Source organism: Pseudophryne corroboree, chromosome 3 (assembly GCF_028390025.1).
Source record: "Pseudophryne corroboree isolate aPseCor3 chromosome 3, aPseCor3.hap2, whole genome shotgun sequence".
Classification (NCBI taxonomy): domain Eukaryota; kingdom Metazoa; phylum Chordata; class Amphibia; order Anura; family Myobatrachidae; genus Pseudophryne; species Pseudophryne corroboree.
In genome coordinates, this window is record NC_086446.1 from 242,141,622 (window position 1) to 242,158,635 (window position 17,014).

Below are 17,014 nucleotides of genomic sequence, written 5' to 3' on the forward strand. Positions count from 1 at the left end.
GTCCTAACACCCCCCCAGCTTAAACCTTACCTGCCCCTGCAGCCTAACCTTCCCAGCGGTGCCTCACTCTCAGACTGTCGACGTTGTGAGCATATTGACATTTCTAACATGTCTCCTCCTGACCGAATTAATACCTTTCAAAACATTCTATTAGAATAATGCAGGAGGTCCGTCCCACTCCCTGTTATCAAAAAGCAGGAAGGGATGGGGGAGATACACTTGGTGGTTTTAGCTGTACGTGCACTTGTAAGCCCTGCACATAGGAGGGAGTAATAGAATAATGTGCGCCAGAGGAGGATCACATTTTGTTGTTTGCTGGCTGCTTACTTATGCTAGCAAATGGAAGTTATGATAAGTTTTTGACCATTTATTGGTAGAATGCTTACTATGTCCTCCATTTCATCTACTACTCTTCCTTCTTTTTTTAGAGGTGTAAGCAGAATAGTTTATGCTCACAGAGAGGAGAATACGGTTTCCTAACTTGTCATAATTGTGTCTGGATGAGTAGAATATAAAATAATGAACTCATTTTGTTTTAACACACATTTACTGATAATTTACTAAAGTGTTTTTGGATGTATTCACTTTCTTCTGTTACATTGTGACCTTGTATAGATGGACAAACGGAAAGATCCGTCCTCGGTGGATATCAAGCAGGTGTTGCTGGAAATGAGAAAATACAGAATGGGTCTCATACAGACAGCAGATCAGCTGCGATTTTCCTACCTAGCTGTGATTGAAGGGGCCAAGTTTATCATGGGAGATTCCTCAGTGCAGGTGAGTGCATTACAGATGATGCCAGAGTAAGGGTGGGATGTAATGTAGTCAGAGCTCGGCGTCCGTGCTCGGACCTTTTTTTAAAAGGGTAATCATGCACAAGGCATGGTTTAGCCCTGTACATGAAAAAAAAAAAAAGGTCCGGCATCCCGCATGGCCGTCGGACTTCATTACATCCCGGCCTAATTCTGTGACTAGGGAGACTCCTCAATGCAGTTGAGTGCAGTGCATAGGATGCCAGAGTAAATCTGGTTATACACGAGACGATCCTGGATCATGGCCGATGGAACGATAAGTTAGTCGGCAATACATGCTGAATGATATATTGCACGACAGCCTGATATATATCGTTCTAAGTCTGTGACTAGGGAAACTCCTCAGTGCAGTGCATATTATGCCAGAGTAGTCTGTGACTGGGGAGACTCCTCAGTGCAGACATGTGCAGCGCATAAAATGCCAGAGTAAGTCTGTGACTAGGGAGACTCCTCAGTGCAGTGCATAGGATGCCAGAGTAGTCTGTGACTAGGGAGACTCCTCAGTGCAGACATGTGCAGCGCATAAAATGCCAGAGTAAGTCTGTGACTAGGGAGACTCCTCAGTGCAGTGCATAGGATGCCAGAGTAGTCTGTGACTAGGGAGACTCCTCAGTGCAGACATGTGCAGTGCATAAAATGCCAGTGTAAGTCTGTGACTAGGGAGACTCCTCAGTGCAGTGCATAGGATGCCAGAGTAGTCTGTGACTAGGGAGACTCCTCAGTGCAGGCCAGTGCAGCGCATAGGATGCCAGAGTAGTCTGTGACTAGGGAGACTCCTCAGTGCAGGCCAGTGCTGTGCATAGGATGCCAGAGTAGTCTGTGACTAAGGAGACTCCTCAGTGCAGGCCAGTGCAGTGCATAGGATGCCAGAGTAGTCTGTAACTAGGGAGACTCCTCAGTGCAGGCCAGTGCAGTGCATATTATGCCAGAGTAGTCTGTGACTAGGGAGACTCCTCAGTGCAGTGCATATTATGCCAGAGTAAGTCTGTGACTAGGGAGACTCCTCAGTGCAGTGCATATTATGCCAGAGTAAGTCTGTGACTAGGGAGACTCCTCAGTGCAGTGCATATTATGCCAGAGTAGTCTGTGACTAGGGAGACTCCTCAGTGCAGTGCATAGGATGCCTGAGTAGTCTGTGACTAGGGAGACTCCTCAGTGCAGGCCAATGCAGTGCATATTATGCCAGAGTAGTCTGTGACTAGGGAGACTCATCAGTGCAGTGCATATTATGCCAGAGTAGTCTGTGACTAGGGAGACTCCTCAGTGCAGTGCATATTATGCCAGAGTAAGTCTGTGACTAGGGAGACTCCTCAGTGCAGTGCATATTATGCCAGAGTAAGTCTGTGACTAGGGAGACTCCTCAGTGCAGTGCATATTATGCCAGAGTAAGTCTGTGACTAGGGAGACTCCTCAGTACGGGCGAGTGCAGCGCATAGGATGCCAGAGTCCATGACTAGAAAGAAATGCCACCAAAGTAGCAGATGTCTGATTTGTGGTTGTATGTTCATGTAACTTTCACTGAAAATGGTAACTTTAGGAGTCTTCTTACAGACATCATGGCATACAGAACTCTATTTTAGGCACCAGTTCAGCCTACCAACCCACACCATTTGCACAATTTCATCTGTGCACTTTCAAAAGCAATGTATAACTCACCCATAAGACCTCCATATTATGCACCACCTACCAATTAGTTAATTAAAAACTTTAATGGAAAAGCTTACAGGATGCAGTTAATTTGCTGGCTGTCAGGATACAGACGCTGGAATCCCGACAGCCGTCAGTGTAGACAGCCAGAAAACCCGGCGCACAGGGTCTATTCCCACTCTGCTGGAATAGAACATGTGGCGAGCCACCGAGCCCGCAACGTGATGAACCCGCGAGGGGACTCTTTATGGCTGCTGTTGGTATACTGACGTCCGCAAGTAATTCATACTGATCCCAAGCGTACACACCGTCATCTTTAATATGCTGTGATGTTTAGGCTCCAGCCTCTCCAGGGCCTGTCTGTCTGAGAAGCGTTGCAGTCCAACAGATCACATGAGGTAACTGCTTCTGTTGCTGTTACAGGAACAATGGAAAGAATTGTCCAATGAAGATATGGATCCTCCGCCAGAACATACTCCACCGCCACCCAGGCCTCCCAAGCGCGTCACAGAAGCGTTGAATGGCAGGATGCATGAACAGTTCTTCTCACAACAAGTGGTGGAGGAGGTGATAAGACGAGCAGTCAGTACAGTGGAGGAGAGTGTACCGGATGGCATAGCCCACCTTCCTCCTCCACCTCCAATTGAAAGGTAGGTGCCTTAAGTGCTGACATGTGGTGTTTGTGTTGTCACAGTGACCCTGCTCAGTTTTTGTCTGCTGTTGGAATGGTGATGTAAACTGCCCTCAAAAATATTTTAGTTATTTTATACATCCTCCTAATATGATTAGTTACCTTCCTAAAACTAAATGATGGATTTGTCATTCTGCAGCACTCATCAAGACACTGAACTTAGAAAAAGGAATGCTGGCGATCAGGTCCACTCCTCGTCTGACCCAGAAGAAAAGTCTGACAACATAGACAACAAAAGCGACAGCCAGGAATGGAAGTCATTGGTGTTGAATATCTGCATGTTCACTGTGCTGACCGCCGGAGCTATACTCTGCTACAGAGTTTGGTACCATTAAAGGACTCTCCAGTTTCTGCCCTGTCTCTAATAGATTTTTTCACACGGGAGCAAGTGAGACATAGTTGCAACCAAATGAAGAGAGGAGGAAATATTAAAGCTGAGCTTCAGTTTCACAGATCTAAGCTTTAACAGCTGGACTTTTCTCGAGCTCAAGAGTCTCAATGCACTAAGGGGTCTCGAGGATACCCTGAAGTCCCAAGGAGAGATTACTCACATCTCAGGGCCTACATCTATTCAGGAGTAAACACAGATAATGCCAAATATTTTTTTTTTTTTTATGGAATAAAATAGTAGTATAACAACACGTTGTTGTTGGGATTTTTTTTTTTTTTTTTTACTTTTTTGATCAGGTTTTTCCCTTCTGTTTTTAAGAAGACATGAGAGTGTCCTTTTATTTTGTGTTGCAAATTTTTTTTTGTCACAAGTGAAATTTAAGCATGTGACATTTTTCCTTATAACCTAATCAATGGTTCTTTATATCGGACTCACTTTCTGCCCCCCACCCCCTAAAAAAAAAATCTAAAAAAATCAGACACATCAAAGGAATGTATTTTTTATTTTTTCTCTTTCGAGGAGGGTAGGGGGGTTTGTATTATTATAGGTTTTGACTATGGGGTATAAGCAGTGACTCAGAAATTGTATAGAAGATTTTCATTTTTTCGAATTGAAATGAGCTTGTGGGCTGTGCCTGACTCTTAACCTCGATATAACTGTTACAATGGCTTCATTGTCATTTCCATTTTGTAAAGTGTAGGAAAAGTAGCTTTTTTTTGCCCCCTTTTGCTCAGGGTAGGGCAACAGTATTTTTTCACCCCTAACTGTTTTTCTTATTTCCATTTTGTGTTACATGTTGGACTTCTGTTTGCACGTTCTCCTGTAGTACTGACTGATACATGCTTTCCTGCAGAATGCTACAAATAAACACAAAGGAGTTATCCACCAGCATTTCAACCGTACGGTGCCTCAGAAGTGGAGTGCTACAACATCGCACTGCACACATTTTGCCTAGTGTGAGATCGATTGTCGAAGAACCTCTCTCCCTGCCAGCGAAGCCAATATTTATGTCATGGCTGTTCTTAGATCCCATGATTGGTGCTTGGGAGTTTCAAACCACTTACTGGGACTGTCTTAGGTAAACGTGGTTTCAGTTACCACCACAACGGAAGGCCTGTGTCTGTCTGATATATGGCAGTCGTGTCTATAAATTTGTATAAGCTTTTTCTTCTGCCTCTCACATTTATACACAGTACAGTGTTGGGATGTGTAACCAACACAGTTTGGGCGGGGGTGGATAATAATATTTAGTGAACTCTATAATACTGTTTAAACCTGACGCAATACACAAATGCACTTGTGACACTTGAATGTGTTGGAATTATGTGCTGGTCCAATAAAGTTTTATTCTCCCTTCCATTTTTCTGTGTTCAACGTGATTACTCATTGTGGGTGATTATAAGGTAAGGTGTTTGTTTTGTAAGTAGCTTATAAAATCCAACACAGACATTCCATATGCTCCATACAGATAATGATTTAGTTACAATAGAGAGAAGTGAGGAAGAGCGGATAAGCCTGAAGGTATTCTCTACATTGCACAAAAGTCCAAGTTTTAGTATGAGGGATATACTGTATCCATTAATTTCCATGAGGGGCAACTTCCCCCTCCTAGAGCCATACTATGCTCCTGGTTGGAATTGTTCCCCAGATAAATGTACTTATTTTAACAAAATCCAGAAACGCTTGAAAGCTTCATATAAGCAGATGACTGGTCAGAAAACAGAAGTCCCCCCATGTTGGTAATTGGCAGGAGTTTGACCTGAAATGACACCCTTATATGAGTACTGAAAACACTGATTACAAAGCACAATGAATGTGCACAATCATCTGGGTAAACCAGTAATTGTATGTTTTCTGGAAGTGTCAACCTTAACATGTGCACTACGCATCTACCCCTAAGTATATAATTGTGTTACAGGTCAACTTACTGCACATTTACTCTATAATCCCAGGTTCACAACAGTGTTCTTTGTTAAAGTTATTGACCGGAAGTCTTTGAGGCGTTAATAAAAAGATCCTCCACTGCTGAAATCTCATATTTGTGGCAGATTTTTCCATGTTCAAGGGGTGGGCAAAAACTGGAAACATTAGACCAGGGGTTTCCAACCACAGTCATTAAAGCCACACAGTCCAGGTTCTAAGGATACCATACTTGAGCACAGGTGACTTAATTAGTATTTTAGTTATTTTGATTTGTCCAGGTGTTCTCAAGCATGGATATCGCTAAAACTTGGACTGTTAGTGTGCCTGGACTGTTAGTGTGCCTCGAGGACCACGATTTGGAAACTCTGCATTAGACCATATAGGCATTGGAACAGTTAGTGTTGGCACTGCAGTAACATTTGTTGTGCTGATCTGTGTTGTCTTTTGTTTATGCTGTGTACTTCTGGTGTCAGTGCATTTCAGATTGTGATCAGTAACTGGAAGTACTGTAATATGGGAGACGTCATATTTTGAACAAGGGCAGATTGGTGGAGTGCATTTAGTTGGAGCTTCTGTGACAAAAATGGCTGTTAAGTTGGTTTATCCAGAGCAGTAGTGAGCCATACAGCATTTGAAGACATTGGCTAAGAAAAATGTCTGATGCAAAACATAACTAAGTGAACTTGATATAAAAGTCCCATTTTCCACAAAAACGGTCTAACTGGATGTCTGATTCTTGGAAACGCTTAATAAGATCCAATGGGATATGCTTCATGCTGTTCCCTATGTCAGGCCGGAAACTGAATCTTGCAGCCAACGACTATATGGATATTTTTAGACATCCAGATGCATAATAAATTATTGTAAAACAAAGCGCTTGAAAATAAGAACAATATGTGTGAGTGGTAACCTGTTATAAGAAAAAAGGAGTAGTGCAATACCTGAAAGGAAAAAAAGGGGTTAGATTAATGTTTACAGCCCTTTTAGAATGTGCTGCGGATTCCAATTATATTCCTGAGGTTCCAAATGTGCCGTTTAAATGAAGCTGGATATAGGTGAAGTCGGTACCTAACTTTCCCTATACTACCAACCTTGATGAGTTGGTGCAGTTTTTTGTTTTGAAGTGGAGTCCGTGAATGTTAGCGCTAACATTCACGGACTCCACTTCAAAACAAAAAACTGCTTTGTCTCTTCACCAGCACGCTGCTGGACTTTCTCTTCACAAGCCGCCACACAGACCGGGACAGCGATCAGTCATTAAGCGCTGCACAGCGCACGAGTCGGGCGGCCGGAGAGAGCAGGAAGACGGAGCGGGGGAACCAGCCGTAGGAGCACAGAAGCAGACGGACTGCACCAACTCATCAAGGTTGGTAGTATAGGGAAAGTTAGGTACCGACTTCACCTATATCCAGCTTCATTTAAACGGCACATTTGGAACCTCAGGAATATAATTGGAATCCGCAGCACATTCTAAAAGGGCTGTAAACATTAATCTAACCCCTTTTTTTCCTTTCAGGTATTGCACTACTCATTTTTTCTTATAACAGGTATTGTTCTTATTTTCAAGCGCTTTGTTTTACAATAATTTACTAATCGTTTTTTATACAAAGCTGCTAAAGCACTCAAATCCCAGTCACAGCGCGGTTATTTTATTTATTTATCTAGACATCCAGATGCATTCCATGGTCCAGGTGATGGTTCCTAATAATAACAACCCCACAACCAGAAGTGTTCAGTCTTGGTATTAAGATAATTGAGAAGATAATCTCCACCATATCTTAAGCAACTTGAAGCTGTTATTCCAGTGTAGAACATTCCTATCAGAACTTACGAGTCACTTCCAAGAAGGATAGAAGCGTTATTACAGGTAAATGGTGGCCCAACTCCATAATGAAGAAATGTGTGTATTAGACAACTGTTTCTAGTATACAGTATATGCGATGAAGCACAAATCATTGCTTCAGGGTGTGTTATTGATATATGTTCAGCCGTTTCTGATTTCCCATATGCTTAAAGTGTAGCTAAGGCTACAGAGAAGACTAATGGTTTAGGCCTTGCCACTCTCATTTTATTATAATTTGAACTCTAACATGCCCTGATAATTTGCATCCTCGTTTGGTAATCCATATTTCTCTTACGTCCTAGAGGATGCTGGGGACTCCATAAGGACCATGGGGATAGATGGGTTTCGCAGGAGACATGGGCACTTTAAGAAAGACTTTAGGTATGGGTGTGCACTGGCTCCTCCCTCTATGCCCCTCCTCCAGACCTCAGTTTACTACTGTGCCCAGAGGAGACTGGGTGCATTACAGGGAGCTCTCCTGAGTTTCCTGTCAGAAAGTATTTTGTTAGGTTTTTTATTTTCAGGGAGCCTGCTGGCAACAGACTCCCTGCATCGAGGGACTGAGGGGAGAGAAGCAGACCTACTTCTGTGAGTTTCAAGGCTCTGCTTCTTAGGCTACTGGACACCATTAGCTCCAGAGAGATCGGTACGCAGGTCTCACCCTCGCCGTCCGTCCCAGAGCCGCGCCGCCGTCCTCCTCACAGAGCCGGAAGATAGAAGCCGGGTGAGTATGAGAAGAAAAGAAGACTTCAGAGGCGGCAGAAGACTTCATGATCTTCACTGAGGTAACGCACAGCAGTAAAGCTGTGCGCCATTGCTCCCATACACCTCACACACGGCAGTCACTGTAAGGGTGCAGGGCGGGCGCCCTGGGCAGCATATGAACCTCTTTTTTGGCAAAAATATATATATACAGCTGGGCACTATATATAAAGAGCCCCCGCCAGTTTTTAGTATATTTGAGCGGGACAGAAGCCTGCTGCCGAGGGGGCGGGGCTTCTCCCTCAGCACTCACCAGCGCCATTTTCTCCACAGCACAGCGCTTAGAGGAAGCTCCCCGGACTCTCCCCTGCTTATTCCACGGTGAAAGAGGGTTTTAAAGAAGAGGGGGGCACATAATTTGGCGCATATATGTATGTACAAACAGCGCTACTGGGTAAACATATTTATATAGTGTTTTTTCCTGGGTCATATAGTGCTGGGTGTGTGCTGGCATACTCTCTCTCTGTCTCTCCAAAGGGTCTTGTGGGGGAACTGTCTTCAGATAAGAGGATTCCCTAAGTGTGTGGTGTGTCGGTACGCGTGTGTCGACATGTCTGAGGTAGAAGGCTTTCAGGAGGAGGAGAAAATGAATGTGGTGTCTCCGTCGACAACGCCGACACCTGACTGGATGGATATGTGGAAGGTTTTAAGTGCTAATGTAAATTTATTGCACAAAATATTAGAGAAAGCTGAAGCTAGGGAACAGCCAGGGAGTCAGCCCATGTCTGTCCCTATGTCGCAGGGACCTTCGGGGTCTCAAAAACGCCCACTATCCCAAATAGTAGACACAGATACCAACACGGATTCTGACTCCAGTGTCGACTACGATGATGCACAGTTACAGCCAAAATTGGCTAAATGTATTCGATATATGATTATTGCAATAAAATATGTTTTGTATATCACAGAGGAACCCCCTGTCCCTGACACGAGTGTACACACGTATAAGGAAAAGAAACCTGAAGTAACCTTTCCTCCCTCACATGAGCTGAACGAGTTATGTGAAAAAGCTTGGGAATCTCCTGACAAAAAACTGCAGATTCCCAAAAGGATTCTTATAGCGTATCCTTTCCCGCCAACGGACAGGATACGGTGGGAATCCTCCCCTAGGGTGGACAAAGCATTGACACGCTTATCCAAGAAGGTAGCGCTGCCATCCCAGGATACGGCTTCCCTCAGGGATCCTGCTGATCGCAAGCAGGAGGTTACCTTGAAGTCCATTCACACGAATTCGAGTACTTTCCTCAGACCGGCTATTGCGTCAGCCTGGGTGTGTAGCGCTGTAGTGGCATGGACAGATACCGTATCAGCGGAAATTGAAACCCTAGATAAGGATACCATTTTATTGACCCTAGGACATATAAAAGATGCTGTCTTATATATGAGAGATGCTCAAAGAGACATTGGTCTATTGGGTTCTAGAATCAACGATATGTCGATTTCTGCTAGACGAGTCCTATGGACCCGGCAATGGACAGGTGATGCCGACTCAAAAAGGCATATGGAGGTTTTACCTTACAAGGGTGAGGAATTGTTTGGAGAAGGTCTCTCGGACCTGGTCTCCACAGCTACAGCTGGTAAATCCAATTTTTTGCCTTATATTCCCTCACAGCCTAAGAAAGCACCACATTATCAGATGCATTCCTTTCGGTCACAGAGAAACAAGAAAGTACGAGGTGCGTCCTTTCTTGCCAGAGGTAAGGGAAGAGGTAAGAAGCTGCACAACACAGCTAGTTCTCAGGAACAGAAGTCCTCCCCGGCCTCTACAAAATCCACCGCATGACGCTGGGGCTCCGCTAAGGGAGTCCGCCCCAGTGGGGGCACGTCTTCGACTTTTCAGCCACATCTGGGTTCACTCACAGGTGGATCCCTGGGCAATAGAAATTGTTTCTCAGGGTTACAAACTGGAATTCGAAGAGGTTCCTCCTCGCCGGTTTTTCAAATCGGCTCTGCCGACTTCTTCCCCAGAAAGGGAGGTAGTGTTAAATGCAATTTACAAATTGTATCTTCAACAGGTGGTGGTCAAGGTTCCCCTACTGCAACAAGGGAGGGGATATTATTCGACCCTGTTTGTAGTCCCGAAACCGGACGGTTCGGTCAGACCTATTTTAAATTTAAAATCCCTGAACCTATACTTGAAAAGGTTCAAGTTCAAAATGGAATCGCTCAGGGCGGTCATCGCCAGCCTGGAAGGGGGGGATTTTATGATATCTCTGGACATAAAGGATGCGTACCTTCATGTTCCCATATATCCACCTCATCAGGCATACCTGAGATTTGCGATACAGGATTCTCATTACCAATTTCAAACGTTGCCGTTTGGGCTTTCCACGGCCCCGAGAATTTTCACCAAGGTAATGGCGGAAATGATGGTGCTCCTGCGCAAGCAGGGTGTCACAATTATCCCATACTTGGACGATCTCCTCATAAAAGCGAGATCACGAGAGCAGTTACTGAACAGCGTGTCACTTTCACTGAAGGTGTTACAGCAACACGGCTGGATTCTCAATATCCCGAAGTCGCAGCTGGTGCCTATGACTCGTCTGATCTTCTTGGGCATGATTCTGGATACGGACCAGAAAAAGGTTTATCTTCCGACGGAAAAGGCTCAGGAACTCATGACTTTGGTCAGAAACCTATTGAAACCAAAACAGGTGTCAGTGCATCTCTGCACTCGAGTCCTGGGAAAGTTGGTGGCATCTTACGAGGCCATTCCCTTCGGCAGGTTCCATGCGAGGACCTTCCAATGGGACGTACTGGACAAGTGGTCCGGGTCACATCTACAGATTCATCAGTTGATCAAACTGTCCCCCAGGGCCAGGGTGTCTCTCTTGTGGTGGCTGCAGAGTGCTCACCTTCTAGAGGGTCGCAGGTTCGGCATTCAGGACTGGGTTCTGGTGACCACGGACGCAAGCCTCCGAGGTTGGGGAGCAGTCACACAAGGAAGAAACTTCCAGGGTCTTTGGTCAAGTCAAGAGACTTGTCTTCACATCAACGTCCTGGAGCTGAGGGCCATATACAACGCCCTTCGTCAAGCAGAGACCTTGCTTCACGACTTACCAGTTCTGATCCATACAACATCACCGCAGTGGCTCATGTAAACCGCCAGGGCGGCACAAGGAGCAGAGTGGCAATGGCGGAAGCCACCAGGATTCTTCGCTGGGCGGAAAATCATGTAAGCGCACTGGCAGCACTGTTCATTCCGGGAGTGGACAACTGGGAAGCAGACTTCCTCAGCAGACACGATCTGCATCCAGGAGAGTGGGGACTTCATCAGGAAGTATTCGCACAGATTGCAAGTCAGTGGGGACTGCCCCAGATAGACATGATGGCGTCCCGCCTCAACAAAAAGCTGCAGAGGTATTGCGCCAGGTCAAGAGACCCTCAGGCGGTAGCTGTGGATGCCCTAGTGACACCATGGGTGTTCCAGTCGGTCTATGTATTTCCTCCTCTTCCTCTCATCCCAAAGGTGTTGAGAATAATAAGAAAAAGAGGAGTACAGACAATTCTCATTGTTCCAGATTGGCCGCGAAGGGCCTGGTATCCGGAGCTACAGGAAATGCTCTCGGAAGATCCGTGGCCTCTTCCTCTCAGAGAGGACCTGTTACAACAGGGGTCCTGTCTGTTCCAAGACTTAACGCGGCTGCGTTTGACGGCATGGCGATTGAACGCCGTCCCCTAGCGGAAAAGGGCATTCAGATGAGGTCATTCCTACTCTAATAAAGGCTAGGAAGGACGTGACAGCTAAACATTATCACCGTATATGGCGAAAATATGTTTCTTGGTGTGAGGCCAGGAATGCTCTTACGGAAGAATTCCATCTGGGCCGTTTCCTTCACTTCCTACAAACTGGAGTGAATTTGGGCCTAAAATTAGGCTCCATTAAGGTTCAGATTTCGGCCTTATCCATTTTCTTTCAGAAGGAATTGGCTTCTCTCCCAGAAGTACAAACTTTTGTGAAGGGAGTGCTGCATATTCAGCCTCCTTTTGTACCTCCGGTGGCGCCTTGGGACCTTAACGTGGTGTTGAGTTTCCTGAAGTCACACTGGTTTGAACCACTTAAAACGGTGGAGTTAAAATATCTCACTTGGAAAGTGGTCATGTTGTTAGCCTTGGCTTCGGCTAGGCGAGTGTCGGAATTGGCGGCTTTGTCTCATAAAAGCCCCTATCTGGTTTTCCATATGGATAGAGCGGAATTGCGGACCCGTCCTCAATTTTTGCCTAAGGTGGTTTCGTCTCTTCATATGAACCAACCTATTGTGGTGCCTGTGGCTACACGAGACTTGGAGGATTCCGAGTCCCTTGATGTGGTCAGAGCTTTGAAAATTTACGTGGCCAGAACGTCTAGAGTCAGAAAAACAGAAGCATTGTTTGTCCTGTATGCAGCCAACAAGGTTGGCGCACCTGCTTCAAAGCAGACTATTGCTCGCTGGATCTGGCACATGCGACGGCTGGATTGCCATTACCAAAATCAGTCAGGGCCCATTCCATTAGGAAGGTGGGCTCGTCTTGGGCGGCTGCCCGAGGGGTCTCGGCACTACAGCTGTGCCGAGCTGCTACTTGGTCGGGTTCAAACACCTTTGCAAAGTTCTATAAGTATGATACCCTGGCTAAGGAGGACCTTCTGTTTGCTCAATCGGTGCTGCAGAGTCATCCGCACTCTCCCGCCCGTTTGGGAGCTTTGGTATAATCCCCATGGTCCTTACGGAGTCCCCAGCATCCTCTAGGACGTAAAAGAAAATAAGATTTTAAACCTACCGGTAAATCTTTTTCTCGTAGTCCGTAGAGGATGCTGGGCGCCCGTCCCAAGTGCGGACTACTTCTGCAAGACTTGTATATAGTTTTGCTTACATAAGGGTTACGTTCTAGTTTTCATCGGTCTTGGACTGATGCTATGTTGTTTTCATACTGTTAACTGGTTAGTATATCACAAGTTATACGGTGTGAATGGTGTGGCTGGTATGACTCTTGCCCTTGGATTAACAAAAATCCTTTCCTCGTACTGTCCGTCTCCTCTGGGCACAGTTTCTCTAACTGAGGTCTGGAGGAGGGTCATAGAGGGAGGAGCCAGTGCACACCCATACCTAAAGTCTTTCTTAAAGTGCCCATGTCTCCTGCGGAACCCCTCTTTCCCCATGGTTCTTACGGAGTCCCATCCTCTACGGACTACGAGAATACCAAGGTTCTGTAATATGGATTCTGGGATTCACTAGCAATTGTAGTTCTTGTGTAAAGCACGTTACAGGACTTCAAATTCTTTTAAGACCACAAAACCAGTCACTTGTAATAATGGAAAATTCCTTGCATACAACTATTTTGTAAAAAATAAAATCTGTGTTTCCTAACCATCTTGTACTGCATGGACCTCTAATTGCCATTAAATGCACCTGTGGGGCAGCCTCTCGGGCTCGGTGTATGGCAGGAATTCCAATTCCCGGGTGGGATCCGGCATCTCTACCTGCTCGGTGTATGGCGGGAATGGATCTATTGCACATTGGGGAGCAGGATATGCTGGAGCAAGTCCCAAGGTGGCGTAGCTAGATAACAGATAATGTCTGCCAGGGTAACAGATCTAGAAAGCCAGCAGGCCCACAACTCTTTAATGTACGCCCTCTACCATACGCAGAAAAGTGAAAAAAATGTATATCTACAATTGATTTTAGATTTAATGTATACAATAACTAGATCTCTCTAATGAGCTATATAGTTGTATTTGCTCATGCGATGACATTTCTTTTGTACTGTCAAAGGTATTAATACAGCATGCTTTTATTGACACATGATATAGTTACAGAACAATTACATACATCCTGGGCTGTGCAGTTAATCACTTTAGTCTCTGCTTAAAACAACATGATTGTAAAACTCAGAATTCTGCTGTTTGGCCGCTCTCTTCTCATACCAACGCTACATACCTGCGGGACAGCCCCAATCTCCCTTTACCTGGGAGGGACATGTCACTGCTGTAGGAGACACTCATATAAACTGTGTGACGAGATCTAAATGAAACCATTCCCTGGAACAGGCTGGTTTGTGTACACAGCTGTTGGTGTCTTTGCTATCTACTAAATAAGCCAACTTTTACCCCTTTATCAGCCTGTGGTTGACCATTCATGGACTGACTGACTGTCTCTATGTGCTGGGAGTTTGTTGTAAGCATCTAACTTATTGTTTCTGTAATTTATCTTACTAGATTACTCCTGGGCCCGGAGCAAGTACCTGCTTGTTCTGCTGTTAAGAAACACTAATACCCCTTTCACACCGCACAAATAACCCGGTATCGATCTGGCATATTGCCGGTACGGTGTGCGGTGTGAAAGGGCTTAGCCGAAATTGCGGGTCGCCTGACCCGGCAATTCAACCCAGGTATAAAGCAGTGTTGAATACCGGGTCAGTGGCTGCGTAAACGGGCTCCCGGGTCGATGCGTCCCGGGACCCATTTACTACAGCAGGAAGAGGCGGCGCGGAGATGATCTCATCTCCCAGCACCACCTCCGCTGCCGGCTCCACCCCCAGCTGCTATGGCAACCCGCCTGGCATATTGCTGGGTCGGGGAATCCTGCAGCAGCTGCCAATGCCGGATCCCACCCGGGAAGGACCAGTTTCCAATTCCTGGGTGGGATCCAGCATTGGCAGTGTGAAAGGGGTATAAGCCTCTCTGTGATAGTGTGGGCAGAATCATAGTGGAAACAATTGGTTTACTCCTTGACACATCTGACCAGAAAGGCCCAGGCTTTATGCTTGTAAAACAATGAGGCAGCTGATTCATTTTTATTTTCGCAGAGCAGCTATAGAAATGAAACTTTAACAATGAGAGGGCCTAATTCAGACCTGATTGTAGCAGCAAATTTGTTAGCAGATGGGCAAAACAATGTGCACTGGGGGGGCAGATATAACATGTGCAGAGAGAGTTAGATTTGGGTGGGGTGTGTTGAAACTGAAATCTAGATTGCAGTGTAAAAATAAAGCAGCCAGTATTTACCATCTGCTAACAAATTTGCTGCTACGATCAAGTCTGAATTGAATTAGGCCCAGAGTGCTGTCTTATTTTATGCTTCCATCTACTGGACAGTTTTGGTAGAACATCCTATTACAGCATTTAAAAGAATACTGTCTCACAGTAATGTAGCCCATACACTTGTGAGATATCGGGTACAATCCTTCGATTTCGACCGCATCTGTGAGAGAAATTGAATGATTGTATGCACATTTAGGGTACCATGCGACGCAATGCGCGGGCACGACGCTCGAATATCGTGTCTCATGATAGTATGTGCCGCACTTAATAATTATCGCATCGCAGTGCGATCGCATGTGTTTTTAAAAACACGTGATATATCGCAATGCGTGATAGGCACCCGCGCTCCCACTCGGCGGTGAGATGCCCAACACGTAATTACCATGCGATCTGTCGCATGGTAATCACTTTGGCAGTTCAGACGCGATTTCATCGCACCTGAACTGCCGGTGCGATGCCCCGCGATGTCGCGTCGTGGGGCATTGCACAAGTGTATGGGCACCATTAGGCTGGCAGTAAGCAGCCGTAACTGAATATTGGTATTTTCTTTTATTACTTGACTCCTCACCAGAGCTATAGGAATTGCGCCATGAAGATATTTTTCTGGGGTAAATTGGCAAGATCCTCAGTCCCAGCTGAAAACTAGAACTTTGTGATGCTGTTGAGGGGGCACTGTGGCTTATTAACTGGTCCTCCTACAACCAAGGGGTGCACAGGCTGATCCATTCCAAACTGGGTGGTTAGTTCATAAATGTTTAGCAGTAAAACACAAATTTAACTAAAAAAAAATTTAACTTTATTTCATAGTTGTGTACCAAAGTTAAATATACAACATGGAATGTATAAGGATTTAATATACACAGATATATATATATATATACTATACATTTTCTGTAACCCAGTCAGAATTGCATTCATTACCAACAGCAGTGGCTGGATATATTCCCCAACACCACTCCTTCATTCACACACTCAGTATCTCTCACTACAATTCATTATGTACAGGTTCTGTTCTAACAGGAAATACAGGTGTGTTTTTATTTTTTATATATATCACAACTAACGTCTCAGGCTTCAGTAGAGCAATGTGTACATTAGAGAGACACAATTGACTCCGCTACATAAGCCATATTTTGTTCTTCGTTTATTGCTTTATGCTTCAAGAATAAAAATTATTAAACTAGTAAGAACACATAAAAACAGTCCCACAACACTCTACTGAAGACAAAGGGCACTTCACTGGAGCTCTGGGAACCATCAGTCTTTGGTCTCAAGTTCAACATGTTTAGATACAGGCCAAGCAATATACCACCTACTGTATATCAGTTTCTTGCATGGACTCTGTATAAAGACGAACTAATGGCAAGTTGCTCTGGCTGTTAGGCGCGTTTACAAAAGACGTAGTCAGGCCTTCATTTAGTCTTACTTTGTACATGTATCATCAGTAATATTGGAAATAATTTGACATGCTGTACAAATGTACTGTGCTGTAGTTACATCCGGTTTTCAGGAGCTAAGATATTGAAAATGATGATACAGGTATGTTTAACTGGGTAGAAGCTATGCAATTTTTTCCTTTAGGAGTGTTAAAGTAAGAAAAGTCCTGAATCTGTATCCAACCTTCTGCCAATCATAGTCCTCAGAATACTGTGATCTCTATCTCTCCATCTATCGTCAACGTTTCCTGTAGTTCGCGGCAGATCTTATCAGTCTTTCCAAAAACTTGTCTTCCTTTTTGACCTAGAACACAATCACTAGTTAAAACTCACACACACACACACAAAACAATATCTCTGTTCATATGGAATTGAGAGACCACTTTGGGTGGTCTGTCAATTCCATAACCCCCTTTCCCGGCTGTCACTCATTGTTGTATTGGCAAGTGTTTGTGTGTGTGCACACGATATATCCATGGAGGAGACATCGC

At 45.0% G+C, this 17,014-nt stretch overlaps 2 protein-coding genes across 4 annotated transcripts in view; one reads left to right on the plus strand and one right to left on the minus strand.

Moving 5' to 3' along the window:
• The window catches only part of PTPN1 (protein tyrosine phosphatase non-receptor type 1), a 245,243-nt gene extending 240,343 nt beyond the window's left edge, over positions 1–4,900 (plus strand). The window contains exons 7-9 of the mRNA XM_063958949.1: positions 616–777; positions 2,883–3,109; positions 3,290–4,900. Coding sequence (XP_063815019.1) covers positions 616–777; positions 2,883–3,109; positions 3,290–3,485 — 585 coding nt within the window. The 3' untranslated portion in view covers positions 3,486–4,900. The remainder of the gene's footprint in view (positions 1–615; positions 778–2,882; positions 3,110–3,289) is intronic.
• Positions 4,901–15,860: 10,960 nt separating this feature from the next.
• Positions 15,861–17,014, minus strand: part of RIPOR3 (RIPOR family member 3) — a 322,437-nt gene continuing 321,283 nt past the window's right edge. For all 3 annotated transcript variants that reach the window (XM_063958952.1, XM_063958951.1, XM_063958953.1), the window contains one exon: positions 15,861–16,827. In XM_063958952.1, coding sequence (XP_063815022.1) covers positions 16,727–16,827 — 101 coding nt within the window. In that variant the 3' untranslated portion in view covers positions 15,861–16,726. The remainder of the gene's footprint in view (positions 16,828–17,014) is intronic.